This window comes from Pinus tabuliformis, chromosome 2_1 (assembly GCF_031772625.1).
Source record: "Pinus tabuliformis cultivar Carrire ecotype Pingquan chromosome 2_1, CPIR1, whole genome shotgun sequence".
Taxonomy (NCBI): domain Eukaryota; kingdom Viridiplantae; phylum Streptophyta; class Pinopsida; order Pinales; family Pinaceae; genus Pinus; species Pinus tabuliformis.
This window is the reverse complement of record NC_142299.1, coordinates 889,375,448-889,401,376: the sequence shown is the minus strand read 5'-3', so window position 1 is coordinate 889,401,376 and position 25,929 is coordinate 889,375,448. Positions and strand designations below refer to the sequence as shown.

Sequence of the window (25,929 nt, the reverse complement as noted above, 5' to 3'; positions counted from 1 at the left end):
AATTCATACCACAATGGACATACCTGGATAAGAGCATCCTCTAATTGCTCTAGTCGCAACACTCCATCCTCCAAATTGGGCTCCTCTGGATTCTTGTCCCAAGTCAACAAGTCTTTATTAGACTTTGCATCTTCACAGTAATGGGACAACAATCGCAAGTTGTAATGAACATAAACCAAGCTCTCTGCCCGGTCTAAATTCAACCTGTTCCTTTTAACACTGTGGATGAAAGAATAAGAGCTCCAACACCTCTTTGCAGAAGAAGTGTTTACCACCTGTGATAGCACCCGCAATGCCAAACTCTGTAGAAGTGGAGTAGCCCCTCCATGCATGTTCCACCACTCAAGAGCAGAAAAATGCTCTCGATCTTGAATTGCATGCATGCTCCCAAATGGACCAGTGTTGAGCGTATAGTTGCTCACCTGTCTCCGTACCAATGCAGCCTCCTCATTATCAGGGATTAATCTACTCAATGCAGCCATATATTTTTCGTGAACCTCTCTATCTTGGTGTGGTTTTTTCCTGCTTCCCCCCCCAGGTGCTGGTGTTGAAAGCCATGATGGATGATAGTATTTAGGTGTCAAAACATATGCTAATGCATGCAATGGAATATTTAGCATTTCCCATCGGTTTTGCACCTCTACACGAATATAATTGTACAAGGTGGTATCTCTAGGCTCAACAATGTCTTTAATCTGCCCCAACATGCTATCCATTTGCTCATACACCTCCCCAATTACTGGTCGATCTGAATCTGCAAACTTGATCATGTAATAAATTGGTTTGGTGAATTGCAAAACATATTTAACCTGTGACCAAAAGTAACTGTCAAGAACAGTGTCCTTGACTACATTAGCACCATCTGTGTCAGTGTTAATTTCATCCCATGTTTCAGCACACACCAGATTAGTTAAAGCTTGTCTCACCCTCACTAGCCGCCTAAAGGTGAGGTAATAACTAGCAAATCTTGTCTTTGCAATTTTAAGCAATTGCAACTTGGAGTAAGTGCCATAGAAGTAGTTTACCCTTGTATGCCCTGTGATGAATTTAATGAGCTGCTTCCCTTTCCTGTAAACCTCAGCAATCCACCCACAATCTTTGTGTTTCACAATATCATGCATCAAAAGGTTCAATGTGTGAACCAGGCACCCAGACCAAAAGATGTGTGGATGAGTACGCTCAATAATTTTTCCTGCTGCCTTACAATTTGCTGCATTATCTGTGATCACTTGAACCACATTATTCGGACCAACATCTTTGATTGATTTCAATAGGAGATCTGCAATGTTTTGTGCAGTTGCACTGATGGAGGAGGAGTCATGACATGCAATAAATACTGCACCACTAGAAGAAACACCAAGAACATTTATCAAATGTTGGTTTCTAATATTTGTCCACCCATCTGATACAATGGATACCCCAGAATCCACCCACTCATGTGTAAAACATGTCAAAGCTCTTTGAACCTTAGCTTTTTCTCTTTCTAATAACACTGTTCTAGCTTTCTCATAGTTGGGGGCCTTGTATCCTTTTGGGGCTTCATTGATGGCCTTTACCATGTCATGCCAATAGGGAGAGCGAAGCACATTGAATGCTACACCGCAAGCACAAAGAAAACGGACTATCTTTCCATCCACATCATCCCTCCCAGCAACATTAAGGAAATCCCCTATTGTTTTTCTACCTCCAGAGGTTGCAGAAGTACCATGAGGAGATGGGCAACTACCAAATTTAGAGGTTGCACTTGATTCAGAATGAGTTTTTTGTTTCTTGTTTTTTCGTTGTGCAGCCATCTCTATTTGGATGTATTTTCTTCTTTCTTCAGTTGAAATGTTTGGGCAAATTTGTACCCCCACAGAACCCTTTTTTTCATCACTGTCCAGCACCCCACAAAGATGCCTCCTCAGACGGGTATATGAACCCGTATATGGTTTTCCTCCATGACAACCATGAGGGCACACAAATTTGTAAGATCCACCACCCTTTCCCCCATCAAGTTTGGTCACATAGTTCCACAAGGGTGTTGATGTACCTTTCCCATCTTGTGCTTCAGTGTCCCCTTCAAGTTCATCCCCTTCCTCTTCAAACCCTTCCTCCTCATCATACATTGGGTCACTACTATTAGGACCAAGTTCATCCCCTTCCTCTTCCCCTCTATTCCTCACCCTTGCCATCATTAAAACCAAGAGTGGAATGATACATAGAAGCCAAAAGAACACCATCTTGGAATATGGATATAGGTGGTGGACAACCTGTAAATAAAGGAGCAAGTAGAAACAATGGGAAAGAGTAGGAGAGGGAGGAGAAAAATACAATTTTTTTTTCAAAAAAACAAGGGAGTTTGGGGTTTGAACTTACCTCTTTAGCTCTTGTAGATGAAGTCCTCCAAGCTCCTCCTCCTTCTCCTAGCTCCTCCTTCTTCACTCCTCCAAGCTCTCCTCTCTTCTCCTCTCCTTTCCTCTCTTCTCTTCTCCTCTCCTCTCTTCTCTTCTCCAACTCTCATAAACTCAAAGTGAGAAAATGAGAAGAGAATGGGGGCTTTATTCTTTTCTAAACTCACCCTAAACTCACCCTAACCTCACCCTAACCCACCCCCTCAATGCAAACTCAAGTTAACTTTTAAAAAAAATTAAAAAAAATTCAAGTTACATTGCTGCCCGCGCGGAAATTTCCGGAAGCGCGGATCCGGAGCTCGTGAAGCGTGCGCTTCCGGGCCCGAAGCGTGGCGCTTCCGGAGGCCCGAAGCGCCCTCCGAAGCGCGGATCCGGGGCAACGCAACCCATATTCCAGGAATCGTTTCAAAAAACCGGAATCGCGCTTCATGAATTTTGGAATCGCGCTTCGCCTGGAGGTTCCGGAACGCTTCCGTACGGGACGCGATTCCGGCCTAGGATCCGGGGGGGGGCGATTCCTGCAACGTTGATGAGACCAGCTAAGGATTGTGCTTATGTCTCCCTGGTTGAGAGGGAGTAAGGATCTCCTCCCTGGTTGAGAGGGAGTGACGATGGACACCATATTCTCCATGTGTCATGCACTAGGCCAGGACTAACATATGTAAGTCCAGTGAAGGCACTGGTAGGGATAATGGAAGATTGGATAAGCATCTGGGATTGATACATCTTGAGGATTGGGAATCCAAGATAGAAGTAGTCCCGTGTATTGACACTTTAAGATTAGACAGGGTATCCAAGATAAGAGTGGTCAAAGAGAACCGATATTCCTTGAGGATGGGGATTCCAAGATAAGAATAGTCCTATAAGGACATACTTGGTGAACGTCCAGATAGGGTATGTGCCTTGAGAGACAGTTGTGGTGGTGTCCAAATGTATGCTTCCCAACATTGTGCTCTAATCTAGTGGAGAGTTAGAGCTTGTTAGTCAAGGCCTTGTTATATTGCAATTTGACAATGTTGGTTATGATGTTGATGATTAAAGATGGCTTATCAATCCGACTCTTCTTTTGAGAATATTTCAATTTGAGAGTATCCTTGTACCGATTATGTAAATATGAATACCTCCCTAGTTAAGATGGAGTTTTGGAAAAAATAACTAGGTTCGATCTTCATATTATCATTGCACTTATGTAAAAACAAAAAGAAGAAAAAAGAAAAAGAAATTATATTTTTCAAGCATGGGTTTCATGCTCAAATTATTATTTTAATCTAGGATGATCTTCATGCTTATTATTATTATATTGGTCTAATTCAAAGACTTATTTATAGGCTCATTTTTTTTTCAAATTGTAACTTTAGTCAAAGTCATCTCTAGATGCCAAGTCAGCCCTGCCTATCAAATCACCCTACCCCAGAAGACACATCTATTAGAACCCCTCTAGACAATATAAATAAAGGGTGAATTGAGCTCATTTGGAGACAATCAATTCACATGATTTGTTATGAAATATCATAGAGAAGGATAGCGAAGAAAGGACGGCCGAAGTCTAAAATTGACAAGTGTAAAGAAGGGTTTTTCTTGAGCTTAGATTTGTGGAAGTTTTGTCTTGACACATTTCTTGTTGAAGGATTGTTCCTGATGCTGTACATGTTGCTGGTCTCTTGATGTTGATGGATTTGCTATGTGGAAGGAGGGCTTGACTTGGCATCTTGAGGGTTGGAGTCTTTTTATGGTCATGGGTCTTGGATATCTCACTTTGATCTGATTTTATAAGAAATTTTTTTCTGGGTTTTCCCCCTTGTGGAGTTTTCGCCTTGGCTTGGAGCCTATATCATGTGTTCTTTGTTTCTTGTGATCTTCATGTTTCATACGTTTGGTGATTGTTTGATGAAGAGAACATAATAAACATTAATAAGAAGCCAACAACATTCACAAGCAATTATCATAGAAGTGAAATCTACCTTAATGTACAACTAACCTGATTTCTCAACACTTAAGTCATTCATATATTACGTTATGTACACTCCATTGGCTCCCACCTTAAAATGTTTTATTATCAAAGCATAAGATTAGCCCCGTTTATAAGATCTTTGTTAGCTAGAATAGAGTTGTCATTGTTTTTAATCATCCATCAATTCATATGATATTTTGCAGGGAGTGAAATCGATTGGATCATTATATTATATGCCATTCATCTTGATGTTTTCAAAGTGGAAAAGTTAGAGGAATTAGCTCATACTACCATTTTTACTAGTGGGTCCTAGTTTGGTGAATTGAGGTTTTAAACTATTAATTTTAGGCAACAATTGTATGTTCTATGCTTTAGAGCAATTTTACTTCAATTTCTTTACTAGCCCAGTATCAATATTCAGATTAGCAATCACATCTACATGATAGTAAAATGCAGATAGAACATAAACATAAACAGTAGAAGACAAGCCAAGACAAGAGGACACAAGATGTGGCACCAGCCAGGGACAAACCCCAATGTGGGGAAACCCATGATCAAATCTCCTTTTAGTCTTCAATAGTTCAGTAGAGAGAGATAGTACAATTTACAAATATGATAATTTATAATAGCAGCAAAAGAGCCCTAACCAGAAAAGTCAATGCTGGTCAACAGGGCATATTTGACCCTTAGCAAATCAATCAACTTTAGCCTCCAAACAACAAGATAAAACAACCCTCAACACAGTGAAATTCAGCCCAGTCAAAGTTTGGTCAAACAGGCCACTTGCGTCAGCCCTAGCTGCAGTCAACGTTGGTCAACAATCAACGTTTAGCCTCGATTTTTGTGCCCAAAAATGCGACCTACCCAAACAGAGATAGCCCTCACAAAAACACAGCCAAAGGAGGTCAATGCATGCTAGTCAACACCTGGTCAAACTGTCCAGAAATTCGGTCTCCTGAAATTTCAGCCTCCTGAATTTCACTCTCCTGAAATTTCGGCCTCTTGAAATTTTGCTATCCTGAAATTTCAGAGGTGTGGAGAGAGACAGAAGCCCAGAAATCTGTACCCAATCAATAAGGGGAGAGAGAGAGAGAGAGAGAAGTGTGAAGATGAGTGTGTCCAAATGAGGCTAATCACCTTCTATTTATATGCAACGTTGAGGATGAATAGATGTGACTATTGGGCTTCTGAGCCTACATAGGTTTGTTGGCCGACCTTGACAATTTCACCATAATCAAAATAAATTCATAACTTCATTTGTACATGTCAGAATTAGATGATATTTAGATCAATCCAACACCTCTCAGAGAGAAGAATCCAAGAAAAATATCAGTTGTCATAAATAAGATGACCCATGTGGAGTTTGGCCCTAGTTGCCAATTTTAACACTCCCTCTCAACTAGGGAGAACTCCATCTACTAATCCACCTGCCAATCTGTACTATCTCTACCATCAATGCACTGTTCTGCTCTGCTGAACTATGAAGAAGAAGTGATTGAGAATGTATCATACCATTCTCTATTGACCCGAAGTTAGTCCCAATCAAAAGAGAGTGTCTCATACTACTCTTACTGACCTGAAGTCAGTTCCAATTGATCCCAGATCAATATCGATCATCCTAGCATAGGGAGTATGGTAGTACACGATGCGGCCATCGGTAGTACTATGGTACCTATCCTCATTGGCCAGATAAGAGGTACTTCCCATGAGTCCCAGACTGCATGGGTAGGATGTCTCAACAGGAGAAGGATGAACCACTTATCCTGCCTACATGTCGCCAAGGGGTATTGCAAGGGAAGGCTGAACCGCTCACCTTGTACACAACAAACCACTAGGGGAAGGCTGAAGTACCCCAAGCCCCCCAGAGCTCCCAGAGCTCAATGTCCATCTCATGCAGGACCCTCCTAAGAGGGTCTCTCCATGACTCCAAGTCGTTCTGAGAAGGCCAAGAACTTGACCTTCCACAGGGGCTTTGTCAGAATATCGGCGACCTGCTCATCAGTACCAATGTGATGGAGCCTTATTTCTCCTCGTTGTACCATATCCCGGATAACGTGGTCCCTGATATATATATGCTTGGAGCGATCATGAAACACGGGATTCTCTGATAATCAGATCCTACTCTGGTTGTTGCAGAGGATCACGGTGGTATCCAACACAAGTCCAAACAGTTCACTGAAGAGCTTCCTCAACAAGACAGCTTCACAGGAGGCCATACTAGCAGCTATGTATTCGACCTCGAAGGTGCTCAAGGCAACCGATTTCTTTCTTGCTCATCCAAGATATCAAAGCAGAGCCCAAAGAAAAACAACATCCATAAGTGCTCTTGCGATCCACCACACTGCCAGCCCAAATCAGCATCAGAATAACCATGCAGCCTCACATTTCCGGTAGTGTATCTCAGTACATGAGTGATTGTGCCCTGAAGATATCTCAAAAGATTCTTGGCAACAATCCAATGTATATGATGAGGCTCAACCATGTATTGGCTCAATGTGTTAACTGCAAAACAAATGTCTGGACGATAGTTCACCAAGAACATCAGTGCTCCTATGAGTTGACGATACTCAAAAGCATTTCCCAATTCAAGTCCAACAACACTACCACATAACTTCTTAAAGTTAAGTTCCATTGGGGTAGTCATAGGCTTGCAGTCCACCATCCCAAATCTTTCCAATATCTTCACAACATATTTTCCTTGAGATAGGAAAATTTCACCTGGCTTTTTCCAGACCTCCAACCCTAGGAAGTAGTGCATTGGTCCTAGGTCCTTCATCAAAAATTCGAAAGCCAACTCCCTCTTACATTTGTGAATGAGAGGCTCTGCACCTGTCAGAAAGAGGTCGTCCACATAAAGTACCAGAATGAGAGGTTTATCATTTTCAACCTTAAAGTAAAGGTTCAGATCGACTTCACTTTTAGTGAATCCCAACTTCATCAGATAGCTATCGATTCTCTCATACCAAGCCCAGGGTGCTTGCTTCAATCCATAGAGAGCTTTCTTCAACCTAGATACATGAGATTCCCGATCATGAACCTCAAACCCCTCGGGTTGTTCCACATAGAATTCCTCTTTGACCGAACCATGCAAGAAAGCGGTCTTGACATCCATCTGATGTAGGTTCCATCCTTACGAGGCAGCAAGGGCTATGATCGAGCGGATGGTGGTGTATCGGGCAACAGGTGCAAATATCTCATTGTAATCTACACCTTCCTTTTGAGAGAAGCCTCGAGCAACAAAGTGAGCCTTGAACTTTTTTGCACTTCCATCAGCTCCATGCTTGATTTTGTAGAGCCACTTAGAGGTGACAACTGATTTGTCTTGGGGTCTAGGGACCACATCCCAGACATCATTCTTCATAATTGACTCGTATTCTTCATTCATAGCATCCTTCCATACTTGATGCTTCACGGCTTCTTCGAATGATGAAGGCTCATTTTGAATGATAGTGCTCATGGCAGTCAAATATCCTTGATACCTGTTCGGCTTCTTGCTTTCATGGAAAGCCCCCCTTGGTGCAATATGTCTCTTAGCATCTTCGAGAGTCTCCCTAAGCCATGCGAGTCTCCTTTTGGAGGAGGAGGGCTCATGAGGAGGAGGATCAATAAGATCCATAGGTTCATCAACATGAAGCATCATTTTGTCTTCTTTTTCACCCTGATTTCCGGTTTCAGTTTCTTTTTCCTTCCTTAGGATAGGAAGGTTGTTGATCTTCCTGAGGGCCATATCTTCGTCGAAGGTGACATCATGACTTATTTCAACTTCCTTTTGACCAACCACATAAATTCTATATCCCTTAGAATTTTCACTATAGCCCACAAAGATTCCTTTCTTCCCAGATGCACCCAATTTGCTTCTTTTCTCTTTCGGCACATGAAAATATACGGGACTTCCAAAAATTCTAAAATGAGAGACATCAGGTTTCTTACCAGTGAACATTTCTTCGGGAGTCTTGGAGTCCAATGCTTGATGAGGGCATCGGTTTTGAACATACACGGCGGTATTTGCAGCTTCAACCCATAGAAACTTCGAAAGGCCTTGATCATGAAGCATGGCACGAACTGCTTCTACAATAGAGCGATTCTTCCTTTCAGCCACACCATTCTGTTTTAGAGTGTATAGCATTGTAGTCTCCCTCTTAATGCCAACTTCTCTGCAATAATATTGGAATTCATTGGATTCGCACTCGTTCCCATTATCAGTCCTCAATATCTTGATTTTCTTCTCGGATTGGTTTTCGATCAAGGCTTTGAAGTGTCCGAACCAGGTGAACACTTCATCCTTCTTCTTTAAGAAGTAGATCCAGGTCTTGCGAGAATAATTATCTGCAAAGGTGAGATAATATAAGTATCCTCCCAAAGAGTTTATGGGCATCATACCAGATATGTCGGAGTGGATCAATTGCAATATATCTGTGGTCTTGCTATTACTTGAGGGGAATGGTTCCCTTGTAAGTTTTCCTTTGGCACATCCCGGACATACACCTTCATGCTCTACTTTGAAATCGGGAATACCTTTCACCATCTGTCTCACATCAGGTAGGGCCTTATATTGAAGATGGGCAAACCTTCGGTGCCATAGTTCAGATTGTAGACATGTGTCGCAAGACATGGCTCCTAATGGACTTCCTCTAACTTGATACAAAGTGTCAACCCTGAACCCAAGAGTAAAAGCATCTTTAAAATTTATTTCCCAAACACATACCTTTCCATCGATGAATGCCACCTTGAATCCTTTATCCTCCATGGCTGAAATGGACACCGGGTTTTTCTTGAGATCAGGTACATATAGTACTTCTTGCAAATGAATAATGTTACCTTGATTCAATTGAAGGGTAACATTCCCTACTCCCTCATGGGATAGGTGGCATCATCTCCAACGATGATCTCCAAGTTTGTCCCCTTTTCTATCAGATTAGAGAGGGCTTCCTTGTATCCAGTGAAGTGCCTTGAGGCACCACTATCAATCAGCCAATTTCCCAAAGTGTCCAGAGGAGAAGCAGTGGAGAGGGCCGATATAAGATAGTACTCTTTTTGCTTATTGTTAACAACATTTGATTCTTCATACCCAGAGTTCCTTGATTTCTTGGAGGGTCGACCATTTCCTTGATGTCTCGCATTCCTTTTTCCTTTGCCATTCCTTTAATCGTTGTTGTTGAAGTTGCCCCTGGAATGATTGTGATCATCATCATGCAATGTGTCCCTTCTAATTGGACACTCCCTTGCATAGTGGCCAAGCGTATTGCAAACAAAGCACTTTCCCTTCCTTCCTCCCTTAGATCCAGGCTTTCCATGGAAATGACCTGTAGACCCTGCATTATTCTTCCTCTTGGCATGAGAGGAGAATGCAGTGGGGTTGCTTCTATTAGAAGGCATTTCTTGCTCCACCATTCCAATTTCTTCTTGAATGCATCTCGACAACAATTCTTCAAACCCTGGAATTCAATCATTGTTGAGTATAGTGGTTCTAAATACATACCACTCAGGTGGAAGTCCTCCAAGGGTGGTGAGAGTAAGTTCCCTGTCAGGAATGACTTCTCTAATCGAGAGTAGACCATTCTTGATCTCAGTAATCCTCAAGAAATAGGATTGAATGTCCTCGTCCTTGCCCTTATTAATATCCTTCAACTTATTCTTGAGAAATAGAATTTGATTCGCATTACTAACCTTGAACATGTTGACCAACCTATCGTAGATCTCTTTGGAGGTCTTTAATTAGGAGATATAGGCCACCAAATGCTTGTCATGGAATCCCTGATAATCATCTTTGCTTTGACTTTAGCCTATTGTACTTGGTCTTTGCAACAGCCGGTGCATTTGAAGGAGGTTTAGGGATTTTACCCGACACATAATCCATCACTTCTTTTTCTTCCAAGGTCAAACCAAGGGACATCTTCCATCCATGATAGTTAGATTTATCATGGATCTTGTCTTCCGCTGGGAAGTAGGATGAGGAACCCATTGAACCTTTTGTCCTTGACCAACTTTCTTTGGTGATTGCTCATTCACTCTTGCTTGGGCTTTGTCTTCACCTCGACTTTGATACCATGTTAATTTTAGGCAACAATGGTATGTTCTATGCTTTAGAGCAATTTTACTTCAATTTCTTTATTAGCCTAGTATTAATATTCAGATTAGAAATCACATCAACATGATAGTAAAATGCAGATAGAACATAAACATAAACAGTAGAAGATAAGCCAAGACAAGAGGACACAAGATGTGGCACCAGCCAGGGACAAAACCCAATGTGGGGAAACCCTTGATCAAATCTTCTTTTAGTCTTCAATAGTTCAGCAGAGAGAGATAGTATAATTTACAAATCTGATAATTTATAACAGCAACAAAAGAGCCCTAACCAGAAAAGTCAACACTGGTTAATAGGGAAGATTTGATCCTCAGCAAATGGGTCAGCTTCAGTCAACTTTGGCCTCCAAACAACGAGATAAAATAGCCCTCAAAATAGTCAAATTCAGCCCAGTCAAAGTCTGGTCAAACAAACCACCTGCAGTCAGCCCTAACTACAGTCAACGCTTGTCAATAGTCAATGTTTAGCCTCGATTTTTGTGCTAAAAAATGCGGCCTATCCAAACAGAGATAGCCCTCACAAAAACACAGTCAAAGGAGGTCAATGCATGCTGGTCAACGCTTGGTCAAATTGTCTAGAAATTCGGTCTCCTGAAATGTTGGTCTCTTGAAATTTCGGTCAACTGAAATTTTGCCCCCTTTAAATTTCGCTCTCTTGAAATTTCGGCCTCCTGAAATTTCACACGTGTGGAGTTTCGGACTTCGCTCTCCTAAAATTTTGGACGTTTGGAGTTTCGGACGTGTGGAGAGAGAGAGGCCGAGAAATCTGTACCCAATCAATGAGGGGAGAGAGAGAGAGAAGTGTGAAGATGAGTGTGTCCAAATGAAGCTAAGTCAGTTTCTATTTATATGCAACGTTGAGGATGAATAGATGTGACTGTTAGGTTTCTGAACCTACATAAGTTTGCTGGCCGACCTTGACAATTTGACCATATTCAAAATAAATTCATAACTTCATTTGTACATGTCAGAATCATATTATATTTAGATCAATCGTACATCTCTCGGAGAGAGGAATCCAAGAAAAATATCAGCCTTCATAAATAAGATGACCCATGTGGAGTTTGGCCCTTGTTGCCAATTTTAACATAAACCTTTTAGAGGTTATTTGAAGCATTTCCCGAAGCTTTTTGGGGTCCAAAAACTCTGTTGTGCTAGAGCCCCTGGTGTTGTTCTACACTTAGATACCTTTCCAACAATGCAATAAAGACCTCAAACAGAGTCTGTATGCAAAAATGCGACCTAGAAATGGACCTTCTTGTTTTTGACCACCATGAATTGAGAGGATGCCACATCAGCCCCATTAGTTAAACATGTGAACATGATGAAGAAGATTCTAGAAGGTCAATATTGTAACTCTAGTTAAGAGATGGAGTCAAACTTAACCACTAGTATGTTGATGTTTTTGCATAATCATGCATACCACGGGGTCATGCAGATTTGACTAGTGGGGAAAAGATACATTTACCCATCAAGCCATGCTGATTTGGCTAGGGGTAAATGGTCCAGAGGAAAACTTTCTCCCATGGGGTCATGCTAATTTGACTAGGGGAAACTGATACATTGACCCATGGGGCCATGCTGATTTGGCTAGCAGTGAATGGCCCACAATGCTCACACTGTGCTTCGGGATGAAGTGATCTATTTTTTATAGAGCAGGTTTGAATTGTTTATTGATTGGAGTTTTGCATCCATCAGTGGGGTAAACAATTCTAGTCTAATGTTGATTTTGTTAGTTTTTGTACCATCAAATGGTGTTCTAGTCTCGACAATTGTCAGAGAGGCAGAGACAGTGAGTCTGGAGGAAGTTTTCTAGTTCCAGAGAGTCAGAAAGAGGAGGCCGAGGTTTTCTCCAGGAAGCAGCACATGGACTGCATAGTGGCTTCAGAAGAGCAATTCAATCCAGCTAAAGAGGAAGACATTTTCAGCTCCAGACATAGGGAAGATTTCCAGGGGGTGGAGAAGCATTTTTCCAATCAGCAGTAAGCAAGACGACTAGATTGGCAGTTGATTCATGCAGTGCATGTGGCAGGCAGCACTAGGGTGACGTAGAGCCTGCACAAACCACTTGGACAGCTAGCTTTTCAGAGGTCAGACAATGTCAAGATTGCTCAGAGAGAGGATAAAATCCCTTAGAAAATTTTTGCCAGTGTCTCTTGGATAGGTTCGCCAGTTTCACGACATTAATTGTACTCAAAATTTTCTCACTGCTGCTTAATAATAAAAACCCTCAGTTGCTGACTCTTGTTTTCCCACATTGGGTTTTTCCGAGGACAATTGTCCAAAAATAACGATGTTATATTTTTGTGTGTGCCAGTATTTTCTCAGTTTCCAATTTATCTTTTGTAGTATTTTTATTTGTGAAGATTGCAGTGTGATTGATTCATTGTTGTCGTAGCAATAAATTGTTAAATTAATTTACAGTTAGAAGAATTAATTCCAGTTGTTGCAATAGAATTTCAGTAGTGAAATTTTCACATGGTATTAGAGCGAGTTTGATAGACAAGAATCTTAGAGGCGGAGGAAGGAAAATTCGGTGTTTAGAGGCAGCAGCAAGACAAATTTTCTGGGGGGCTACGCAATTCCTAGCTAAGCAATGCCAATTGCTAGGAAGTTCAATTTTTTCAGTGCAGGGTTGGCAAAAAAAATAGGCTTGCCAAAAAGGGTGATTCCAACAGGCAGAGGGAGCAATAGTTCAGTGTTTTCGTTGGGAAAATTCCTTGTTTGCGCACAAAAGGGTTTTGTAGGAGTTGCTAGAGTAGAATCAGTGCTGTGTGGAAGAGAAATTGCACACACAGAGGAAATTTTCTCTCAAAGGGTTTATAGCCTAGATATCCAAAATTCCAGTTGCAATCGGCAATGGCTACAAGCAGATTTTCCCAGTCCAGAAGGGAGTGTGAACAACAGATTGAATAGCTGAGCATGTGAAAGAGGGATTTTTCCATTTCACTTTCAGAGATGGCCACAACTAGGCTTAGAGATCAAGATAGGTTGGAGGGAGCCTCCAACTATGTCATTTGGAAGGCTAGGATGTCCTCCTTGTTAAATGAATTCGACCCAAAGACCTATGCAGAGAATGTTGTGGTAGTACCAACTGATGCAGATCAACTCCGAGAGTACAGGAAAGAGATGGCTAAGGCGAAGCAAATGATCCTGGATGGAGTCTGGGACCATATAGTTTTACATACGCTTGGCAAGAATACAACCAAGGAGATGTGGGACGCTCTTCCTTAGCTATATCAGAATCCTTCCGAGCAATGGAACATGTTCCTAAAGGAGAAGCTGAGAAACCCCAAGATGCATAAGGGTGAAGGCATTGATCCCTTCCTCACCAGAATTCAGGAAACTCGGGATCAACTTGCAGCAGTTGGGGAGGCACCTCAAACTACAGAGCTTATGTGTTTGGCCCTGAACAATGTCTTATAGGAGTGGGAAATCTTCGTCCAAGGCATTTTGGGATGAGATACATTACCAGAGTGGGACAAGATGTGGTCAGATCTGCAACAGGAAGAGATGAGACGAGCTCTAGTGAAGACCTCCATCAAAGGAAGCAACAATAAGGGCTTGAAGGGTGAGAAGGAGGAAGAGAATGTGACCCTTGCATCAAAGGGTCCCAGTCAGGGACAAGGGGAGAAGAAGAAAAATAAGGACCTATCTAAGGTCAAGTGCTTCAGGTGTGGCGAGTTTGGCCACTACAGTACTTAGTGTCCTCAAAGGAAGAAGGACAAGTAGGAGAAGCAGGATTAGGCGGCAACATCCACAGAGATAGACAAATTGTCCTCCAGGCTGGAGGAAGACTTCGCCATGTTTGCAGTTATACCTCCAGGAGTGAGGTGGGGCGATATGGAGTTATAGTACTAGAGTTGCATAGAGGTTTGGGCAAGGACGATTCAGGTGTCTTCCTCATGGATCATTACCTTGATATAGGTGCCCACAATATTCAGTGGTAGGATGGATTAGTGTCAGTTGATGCAGTCAGATTCCACAGTGATAGTTGTAGACTAGTAGCAGTCAATTGTTGAGGAGCGCAGAGCAGTATTGATAGCAAAGCAGGAGACTCAGTGGCAAAGTAAGCAGTAACGCATATTCTTCAGTAGACAGTGCAGTGGCTAGTAGCAGTAAGGTGCTCAAGAGGCATATGCAACATAGAGACAGTTGATTCAGTATTTCAAATGCTTCTTAGTTGCAGTAACATCAACAACAAATAAGAGGGAGTTGCAGTGCAGATGTAGAGTTGGCAGTAGTATAGCAGTGTCAACAACAACAACACAGATGCAGCATCAGAGTTGCGTAGTGGTTGGTGGGTAGTGGCAAGCAGTCACAGTGGCCAGACATCAGCAACGTGTATGAAGGATGATGCAGAGACAAGGTGTTGTAGCAGTTCAACACTAGAACACTTTTCTCGCTAAGAGGGAGTGTTAGTTTTTGTAGCATCGGATAGTGTTCTAGTCTCAATAGTTGTCAGTAATGTTACTCGACTCAGAATCGGCAATAAATCGGCGAGGCAAAAGAGCGAAGAGTTTTAATCGGATCGGGAAAAAATCGGCAAAAAATCAGCAAAAAATCGCTGAATTCATTAAATAAAAATATACACATATATTGAATTAAAAAAAAAATAAAAAATTTCATTAATATTTGGTAAAGGCATGTCCAAACAATGCATAATATCAATAGATGTCCAAAATATCATGAATGAATAAGTATCTCATATATGTTATGAGTCCAAACATGATCCAAAGCACTGAGTCTTGAGTCTTGACTCCTGAGTCCTAAGTTCTAACCAATGACTACATAGTACATAGAACCAGAACTTAGAAGCATATGCTTCTAAAAGTTTACAAAAAACTGCATACTAATCAGAAAAAAATCAGCAACAAAGAGTCTAAGACTCTTAAGAGTGAGAACTAGAAGTGATTCCTTCCACTCCTTCGCTTGCTTGACTCTCAAAGTTCTCCAAGTCATGAAGGCTTAAAAGAGGAGGCTCCACTAATTGAACCCAATCTGCCGCATTTGTAGTTTGCAAATCTATCTCTTCAAGGTCGCTTGGTGAATGATCCATACCTGTCATTATCATGAGACATTGAGATGTGAATTAAAGTACGAACTAGATTATGAAACCTTCAAATTCAAGCTCTCAAGTCTCACCTAGTATTTGTTTGTTGTGAAGTCGTAGATTGTAATGGATAAATACAAGGTCATTCAAGCGTTTTTGTGTCAATCGGTTGCACTTCTTAGAGTGTATTTTCTCAAACATGCTCCAGTTGCATTCACAACCTGAAGCACTGCATGCTTGGTTTAAGATTCGAATGGAAAATCTCTTCAAATCTGGTGTATCACTACCAAAGTTTTGCCACCAAAGACCTAGCAAGTGGTAAGGGTTTGTGAGTAGAAGTACTAAGTAGTAAAAACTTAAAAAGAAAATAAAATTTAATAAAACATTTAACATACAAAATAAAGTTTAAACAAATTTAATGAATTGATGAAGCCTTCAAGCTGGGTACCTGGCAACATATTAGACCTTTCTCTTATAGCACTGGTATAGGCAAACAATTTAGATGGCACCCTATAATCTTGTAGTTGGGAAAAGACACGACTTTGACGTTCTGGATCAAGGAAGCACCTTTCCATGCATGTCATAAGTCCTCTGCCAACCTCCCCATCCTCATTAAATTTGCTCTTATCATAAAAATATTGTGGGTTGAAGAAGTACCCAGCAGCATGTAAGGGGGAATGCAATTGCCTATCCCAACGTGCATCTATAATTTCCCAAAGAGGCATATACTTTGTCTCATCATCCCCATATCTTCTTTTGATGGCCTCCTTTGCGAGATCCATCGCCTCATAAATGTAACCCATAGCGGGTTTGTCACCATCAACCATCCTGAAAGTTCAAGCATTCAAATTTAAAGAAATATGAAACATTGTAAATAAAAAGAAGCTTGAAATGAAATTTAAAAAATGAAAAAGTTAAAAGACTTGAAGTACCTGAGAACTCCAACAAGGGACTCCGTCACAGCAATAATCTCTTCGGCATCTTTCCAAAAACCATCATTAAACACAAGTGCAACAATTTCGATGCCTTCAAGGGTCTTGGAGTGTTTAGATCCCATCCACTTAGGTCCCAAGAATAACCTCTTCAGATTTATCTTTTGCTCAACCACAAATTGCAAAGATATGAAATTTGTTGCAAATCTAGTCACTGGAGGTCGAACAACTTCTTTACCTTCAGTGTATTTTCTCGTAGTGTTTAGGACAATAGTGTGGTTGTATAGGTATTTGGTTATGGATTTTGCCTTCTCCACAACCTCATGTATCCAATGAAGTTTACCAATGTCCTCAAGCATTAAATCTATGGAATGGGCAGCACAAGAGGTCCAAAAAATAGTGGGGTGCCTAATCTCAAAAAGTCTACCAGCAACCATATAATTAGCTGCATTATCGGTGACAATTTGTACAACATGTTCTTCTCCCACTTCTTGAATGACTTCCTCCATCATTTCATAGATAAGTTGGGCAGTCTTAACCTTGTCTGAAGCATCCACTGATTTGAGAAACATTGTGCTTGCGGGACAAGGTACAAGGAAATTTATTAAAGTTCTATTCCTCTGATCTGTCCATCCATCACTCATGATGGTGCACCTTGTTTCTACCCATGATGCACGAAACTCAGTTAGCACAAGCATGACATCTTCAACACTCTCTAACAACATATCTGTCCTAAGGCTCTCTGATGTAGGGGCTTTGAACCCTGGACCTACAATAGCAATTGCATCAATCATAGCTTGCCAATAAGGACTTCTGGCACAGTGGAAAGGTATGTCAGAATAGTACCAAAAGTTAGCAATGGCCTTCCTTGCTTGACTATGGATATTTTTTTTCCAACCAGTGGCATCCAAGGTAGGTTGGGAACCGGGTTTTGTGCGGGGAGCAAAAAAGGTGTTTATGTTTCCACCTCTAGTGTTGAAGGACGGAGTCGAAGGACTCGTTTGGCCTTGAGTTTGACTTGGCCTTGGAGGCATGTGTGGGAAACTTGGGAATGGCATTGAGGATTCAACAGAGTGAGGTGACATGGGGCTAGTGGTAGAAAAACCATCAACTCCAAGAGTTCCTATTTCAGTATTTTGCTTTGCTTTCTTGGCATTATGCTGACTCAACATATCAAGGGCCAAGGTTGCTTGGTGTTTGACATTATCGTCAACCTTGCTGCAAAGACCTATATCATGGCCAGGTATTTGTGCAAGGTGGAACTTGAATCTATAAATGCCTCCACTATATTTTGTTTTGCAAAATTTACAAAGGAGCCTGGGTTCTCCGGGAGTCTTGTCACAATAAGCCCAAGCAAAGTCCTTCTCCCTCGACATTGTTGTTGCTTTGAACTTGTGTTTAAGTTGTGCTTCTGTTAAGATTTGGAGTCGTGGCTTCTATTTGATTTGTGGCTCCTGTGAAAGACAACAAAAAATCAAATTTAAAAATGATCCAAAAATTTAAAATATGCTAGAAATCTAAAAAATTAAATGAAGACAGATGTCAGTAAACAACTAAACATATATATTATAGAGACTATGCAAAAGGCGAGTGAGGATCACTGTTATGGAGCAGTATTCTAATGTACTAGGAGTCTAGGAGATAGATAGGTGTGACTCTGTGAGGATCACTGTTATAAAAATAGGGATCATTGTTATCAAAAGGTGTCTAAAATCAAGGACAATTCTATAGAGAATGAAGATCAAAAAGCGATTTTCATGAATGGCACAGAGAAGTAAGAGAGGACTTTCAGAAGTACCCTATAGTAATCTTGTACAATTGTGTAGACAATTTTCTTCAGCAACATTTCTAGTCCAAAATAACACAGTTCTGTTCTTCAAAATTCTTACATTTTATGCAAACTTGCTGAGTTCATGCAACGGTAAAAATTTTCATCCTCTTTTATATCTTAATATATAGATTTACTACAAAAATGATGAGGTGCAAACTTCAATGCTTATTACGGAAAGGGAAATGAGAGAAGGCTGGAGATTGACGAGAACAACACTGTCCAAGTAAGAACAGGTGGTATCTAAAGGCACTGGTTAAACAATGTATTTACCATTAAATGGTAAACCTATAGATGTAACATTCAGAAACATCATACTTATTGCCCATTTACAATTTATTGCATGTTATAGCTCATCCAAGAGTTAGTCTATTTAAAGAGGATCTGCCAAATGGCCATTCGAGATATCGAGATATCGATATATGAATGTTCAACAGTTTATATTCTAATTCGAGATATCGTAATTGAGTCAGCGATCATGCTTCAATAACCCAGGATCGTCAGGGAAGTCTTCAATGGAGGATTGGCAGTAGTCTTGGGAAAAGACCAGACAAAATGCTGCTCAATGGCAGCTGAACCAACAACTGCTAACTCAACTTCTTGTCCAGTGGGGCAATAACGTGGGTAGCAATCACCATGTTCCTATTCAATGGTTCAGCATTATCGAGTCAGCAATCAGGGACAATCGTTACCTGAAGGCTGAAGCTTCGGTGTGTCTGCGAGTCTGCGAGTCATGGACGGTGGAAACTCTGTGGCATCGATGGTGGAAGCTCTGTGGCATCGATGGTGGAAGCTCTGCGGCGTAGTGGAATGGCTCTGCACGTCGATGGTGGTCCGATAAAACAACAACCTGAACCCTGATAAACCCTAAACCGAAATCTGGCGGGACTTGGAAAAATCAGCAAACTCGTGTAAATCGGAAAAATCCGCAGACTCGCGAGTCAAACTCGCATTGACCACGAGTCAAAACTCGGTCAACGCAATTTGACTCGCAGAGTTTCGGATCAAAACTTTTCACTGGCGAGCAGAGTATGAATCGCAAGTAATCGGCAAAATCAATGATTCCTGTTTCACTGGTTGTCAGAGAAGCAAGAAACACTAGGACTCCATAACCCAAAAAACATTTTAGGAAAATCAACCTTCAGATGCCTTAATTAAGTTCATTAATCAGTAATTAAATTTTTCGTAAGTCTAACTTTGGGAAAACGATTGATTAACAATAATTAATTGAGGAGGTGAGATTTCTTTAGAAAATCACAAGGATCGACTAGGAAATAATCTCAGCCATTGATTCTAGAGAGCAGCTGTAGTTTTCCGAAAGAGTTCGAGCTAGAGAAGGAAAGCAGAGACAGAGAGAGGCAGACACAGCGAGTCTGGAGGAAGTTTTCCAGTTTCGGGGAGTCAAAAAGAGGAGGCCGAGGTATTCTCCAGGAAGCAGTACAGGGATTGTGCAGTTGCTTCAGAAGAGCAGTTTGATCCAACTGAAGAGGAAGACGTTTTTAGTTCTAGAAGCCGGCAAGATTTTCTAGCGGGCGGAGAAGCATTTTCCTAGTCAGCATCCAAACAGGACGGCTAGATTGGCAGTTGATTCAAGCAGTGCGTGTGGTAAGAAACGCTAGGGTGACGCAGAGCTTACACAAACCACTTGGAAAACTAGCTTTTCAGAGGTTAGACAATGCCAGGATTGCTCGGAGAGAAGTAAAATCCCTCAGAAAATTTTTGCTAGTATTTCTCTTGGATAGATTTGCTAATTTGGTGACATTTATTGTACTTAGAAATTTGTCATTGCTGCTTAATAATAAAAACCCTCAGCTGCTGCAACTGGTTTTCCCACATTGGTTTTTTCGGGGACAATTGTCCAAAAATAATGGAGTTATATTTTTGTGTGTGTGTGCCAGTATTTTCTCAGTTTCCAGTTTATCTTCCACAATATTTTTATTTGTGAAGATTGCAGTGTGATTGATTCATTGTTGCTGTAGCAATAAATTGTTAAATTAATTTACAGTTACAGGAATTAATTTCAATTGCTGCAATAGAATTTCAGTAGTGAAATTCTCACAGATTTGTGATTTAGGTTCAATTAGTCAGGTGGTTTCTTGTGATGAGAAGCCACCTTTATGGGTCTCTATTCAAAATTAGAGCTCTATATAAATAGACATGTGAAAGGCAAATGATCAACATAGCAAGCTCATTGAATCTTTTCTAGTGCAGGAGAAATTCGTCCAAGGAGAAATCTGTTGCTAGTGATCATCTATTCATCTCTTTTTGTTTTTTTAATCTCTCTCTTCATTAGAGAAATTTTGAGGTCTAAAATGGGCCTCCTAGGAAATATTATAAAATAATAGTGGAAATAATAAAATAAGATTAAATTACATCATCAAATTTTAGAGGGGAAAAAAAGTATTTTGTCAACTCATATTTTCAACTTGTCTTGTAATATCCCTTATTAGAAATATACCTCAAACACAAGCAAATTCCAACCAGAGATGGACTAGGGGGGGCATTTACCAGATATGTCGCCTCTAAAAAGAGGACGAGATCCGGAGGCTACCTGGCCCTTTCCAGACTCTGTCTAAGAGTATAATAGAAATGCACACAAGTGGTATAAAAGCTGAAAATGCTCAAAGAGATACAAATAATAGTGATACGATAGATATCAAATAAACCATAAGCAGATACACAAGAAATGCAGAGAGAATGCTAAGCCATTTTATTATACTTAGTAATAAAATGAGTACAGGAGGTGATCAGAAAGATGGCACCTCTACTTGCACTAGGCAAGTGAAGAAACACACTCAAAATAGCGAAGGAATGGCCCCTCTCTGATCTGCGTCCAAGCTGCTGGGAAACTGCTATGTTACTGCAGCTGCTAGATATCAAGTGAGGATTTGGGGCTACTCCCCTCCTCAAAAAAGGCTAAAACTCTGGAATCAGACTCTAGTCAAGAAACCCAGAAAAACCCAGAAAGCTCTCGTGGAATGGCCAACCCTCGAAAATCACCCCCTTGGGGTTCTGCGTAGTTCCTCACTGCTCTGTGCTACCACTAAATGAGATATTCTAGAAACCTACCTGAAACCCCCGCCAAAACTCCTCAATATGAAAGGGATGATCCCCTGCTCTATCTCTCAGCACCAAACCTCCAGCAAACCCTCAACCCAAAACTGCGTCCCTCTCACAGTGCTGCGTAGTCCTTTAGAACTGCGTTCCTCTCCTAGTGCTGCGCAGTCCTCCAAAACGTTGCCACTACTGCTGCAAAAAGGCTAATGAAACTACTGCTAAAATGCCAATGGGAATACCTTGCCCGAGCAGGCACTCGAAGTCCCCCGGGGCTAAAGGTGAGATCTCTGAACGGAGACACTCAATGCACTAAACAGTTCTGCAGACTAGCTAAACAGCCAGCGTGCTCCAAGTCGAAATGACTATCACAAATGCTCATAATAGAATGATCAAAATGAGGGGGCTCCTCTCTCATTTATAGCCTTTGCCTCTCTCAATCCCAAGGCTCACCTCCTCCTGCGTGATTCCCCTCTTGCCACGTGTGTCATCCCTCCTGCGCAGTCCCTCCATGTGTCTGCGTGGGATCCATCTCTGCGTCCCCCTTTGGTCCCCCTTGGCTCCCCTTTAAGTCACAACGTTGTGCTACTAGGAAGTGACTTTTTATTTTAAAAGTGAGTTATGTCCCCCTTCCTCACTTTTTATTTATAAATAACTATAGAAGGCAAAACTTGGACAAAATCGAATATTCCAATTAGCCATGGCTAATTAGAAATATTACATATCTCCCTATGGATTTACTCAAATTTCGAGTGAGAACACACGTTGGATGCGGAATTTAATTCCTCATCCAAGGACTACCCATATTGCATAGTTTTGATGGACCTTGCCACACGAAAAATGAGAAATACATGAAAAAAACATGATTGCAATCACATTTCCATGTATTTCTCATTTTTCATATAGTAGGGTCCATCGAAAGTATGCAACATGGGTGCTCTTTGGTGAGGAATTAAATCTCGCTTCCAACAAGTGCTCCTGTTCGAAATTTGAATAAAACCATAGGGAGATAAGTTTACGAGTTGGAAAAGTAGTTTTTTTTAATCTTTTTACTTTTTTACTCCAAAAATGGTGAATCATCCCCCATGGTTGACATAATCATCATGAATGCTATTGGTTCTTATAAAAATTATTTTGGTTGTACATTGTTGTTTTGAGGCCCATTTTTCACCTCAAAATTTCCCTAATGGTTTAGGCCGAACGTGTGAAACCAGACCAAATTTGACTAGGATTTGATAGCCGCACATGCGGAGGATTGACAGAGCTTCTTTGACCAAGTTTGATTGAAGGTTGATTGAGCTGTTTGATTGACCTTTGACAGAGCTATTTGACCACAGAGTTTGATTGCACGTTCGAGTTCACCGCAGGCCGCACATGCCAATTTTGACTAGAGGATTGTTGACCATTGACCACAGTATTAAAAATGTAACTACATTTGGCCTTCATAATTATCATTATACTTGTATCAATATGTATTTCATGAAAAAGAGAAAAGAAGGGAAATAAATTTTTATTATTATTATTTTCTAGTCAAAGCATCTTCTTCGTGCTTTTAGGGTTTATTGAGTCAAAAAGAAAAATTGTGATGTGTCGAAGTCCCATTTGGACTATTTGTAAGAAAAAAATTATTTTTGAGTAAAAAGAGTCATTTTGTCACCCACTAGACCAAGTCGGCCTATAAGAGGCACCTATTCGACCTCCTGGACAACTATAAATAGAAGATACTTTGACCTCATTTGATCACTAGCTCACATCATCGATTTCCATGCCCAGTAGAAGAAGAAAAGAGTGAAGGTCAAGGAGAGAAGAAGAAATTGAAGGAGAGACAAAAACTCGACTTTTGCTTGTTTCTGTTCACACGTGCGAAGGTGTAGGGCAACTTTGCGAATTACAAAGCCAAAATTCCTGTTTTTGTTCACACGTGCGAAGGTGCTAGGGCAACTCTGTGAATTACAGGTCCAAAATTATGTGCTTGAGCAGACTTGAAGCGGTTTGACCAACTTTGACTCTTGTTGACTTTGATTTGGTTGGAGGAGGTTTGAACAGGAACTGACTTGGTTCTTTGTGGAGGTCTTGGTCTTGGGTCTTGGATATCTCACTTTGATTTGATCTTATAAAAAGAGAAGTTGTTTGGGTTTTCCCTTGGCTTGGAGCCTACATCTTGTGTTATTTGCCTTTTGTGATCGTCATGCACTTTATATTTTGGTAATTGCTTGATGAAGAAGATAGTAAAAGTGATCAAATTCAATGGATATTCACAAGTAATTATCAAGTAAGAGGAATCAACCCTAATCTACTAGCATATTGATTTCTCAACACGCAAGGCTGAATTTGACTAGGCCAAATTTGATCATACGCTGACTATTTGATCGACGTTGACCTTTAAGTATTTTGACTGGTTTGTCCAGTGTTGACTTGCTACTATTTGATTAGGTTTGAATGATATTTATCTTGGATTATTGGCACAAATTTCTAGACAAAATTTTCTGATTTGTAAACCTTGCTAAAAGACAATTTCTCCTCAACAAAAGATTGCTAGGTTTTCTCCCAATGTTGGGTTTCCTAGGTGAAATTTTTTGTGTCTACTATGCATGGTTATTTTTCTATGATTTTTACTATTCTGTTGCAATTATTGTTGAAATTTTTTGAGTATAATTATTCAATGATAACAATGGTATAAAAAAATATTGTTTGAAAACCATTAGGAAGTAATTATAAGGCATAAAATTGTAATCTACTGCACTTGCCATAGAATTTCAACATGGTATTAGAGCTTTGTTGAAAGGATTAGCCATTGAACAAGCCTTAGATTTCAATATTCAACTTGTACAAACCAAATCTCTTGTCAAAATGGTAACCAATCTCAGAGTAGAAGACAGGTTGGATGGTGCTACAAATTTTAGATCTTGGAAGACCAAGATACTCCTTGTTTTGGATTTTGATAGATTCTTGATCAGGACTGATAGATGCCGAGGAGAAAGCCAAGCATAAGAAGAATGAAGCAAAGGCTAAGAGGATCTTGATAGATTCCATCAAGGACCATTTGATTCCACATGTTGTTGAGTTGAAGACTGCCAAAGAGATGTATGATGCCTTGGTGGGATTGTTCGAGAGTAAGAATACTAGCAAGAAATTGTCCTTGAGGCATCAACTTCATTGTATCATGATGTCTAGATTAGATTCAGTTTCCACTTATCTCATGAGAGTCTCCCAGTTGAGAGATCAACTAAAGGCCACTGGAGATACTAATGATGAAGCAGAGCTTGTTACAATGACTCTGAATGGATTTCCTTCTTCATGGGATCCATTTTTATAGGGTATTTGTGCACGAGTTGAGCAACCCAAGTTTGATTAACGTGGAATTGATTGTGTCCAAGAGGAGGCGAGATTGTTGTCCAAGAACAACTTTCAGAGACCTCAAGATGAAGAAACTCAAGCCCTTGCAACTCATGCACGGAAAGGAAAAGGAAGAAGAAACTTTGATAAGAAGATACAGGCAGAGAGCTTGACATGGAAGAAAGTAAAAATGAGAAGAAACTTTGATAAGAAGAATACAGGTGGAGAGCTTGATAGGCAAGAAGATCAAGGTTTTGATGATAGACAATGGAGGAGAGTATACTTCTAGTGACTTCAGTTATTTCCATAAGGAGGCTGGGATCAAGAGGGAGTGGATAGTTCCTTATAGCACTCAACAGAATGGTGTTCTAGAAAAGAAGAATAGGTCCATTGTGGACAATATGAAGGCGATGATTCATGACCGAGATTTATCCACATTCTTATGGGCAGAGAAATCCAACACAATAGTTTTTGTTAAGAATAGGAATCCATGTGCCCAAGGAGAAGAGGAATTAGTTAGAACCTTCTGGGAAGAAGGGTAGTTTTGTGGGATACAACAAGACTTCAAAGGCCTACAAGTCCTACATTCCGGGCAATGTCAGATTGAGGTTAGTCAGGATGTTATTTTTGATGAGGATTTAGCCTTTAGGAGGTTTAGAGAGTCTCATATGGAGATTGATAGAGAGGAGTAGGAGGCTTCAAAGGATGCAAGTACAAATCCCTCTAGTCTTGTTGTTCATCATTTAGACTATCAGGAGGAGTCAGTAGAGCCAGTAGAGCCAATGGACTTGCCTAGAGATGTTGCAGTGACCAAGAAGAGGCTAGCATGGTTTCGTGACACCTTGCAGGATGCAGAGAGACATGTAGCTCCTAGTGGTACTTTTAGGGAGAGCAGACGATAATGGAGGTTCTTGAGTTATATGGCATTGATGAGCCACATTGATTCTGAGCCTTCAAGTCATGAGGAGGTTGTAGGCCAGCGAGTTTGGATGGATACCATGATAGAGAAATATCAGTCCATCATGAAGAATGATGTGCCGGAGATAGTTCTGAGACCAGAGGGGAAGTCAATAGTGACGTCCAAGTGGATCTATAAGATCAAGCATGTAGCAGATGGAAACATTGAGAAGTACAAAGTGAGGTTTGTGGCGAGAGAGTTCTCTTAGAAAGAGGGAGTGGACTATGAGGATAACTTTGCTCTAGTAGCTAGGTACACTTCTATAAGGATTGTTGTTTCTCTTGCTTCACTTAAGGGTTGGAGGTTAGATCGGATGGATGTAAAGACCGTGTTCCTC

General features: G+C 40.8%; 2 protein-coding genes across 4 annotated transcripts in view; both read right to left on the bottom strand.

The window, feature by feature from the left end:
* The window catches only part of LOC149203499 (hydrolase family protein / HAD-superfamily protein), a 494,119-nt gene that overhangs the window by 8,275 nt on the left and 459,915 nt on the right, over window positions 1-25,929 (bottom strand). The window lies entirely within an intron of this gene.
* The window catches only part of LOC149203500 (uncharacterized), a 60,841-nt gene that overhangs the window by 692 nt on the left and 34,220 nt on the right, over window positions 1-25,929 (bottom strand). The window contains exons 2-3 of the mRNA XM_089403677.1: window positions 18,736-18,886; window positions 24-1,336 (exon numbers count right to left, since the gene is read on the bottom strand). Coding sequence (XP_089259803.1) covers window positions 24-1,336; window positions 18,736-18,886 — 1,464 coding nt within the window. The remainder of the gene's footprint in view (window positions 1-23; window positions 1,337-18,735; window positions 18,887-25,929) is intronic.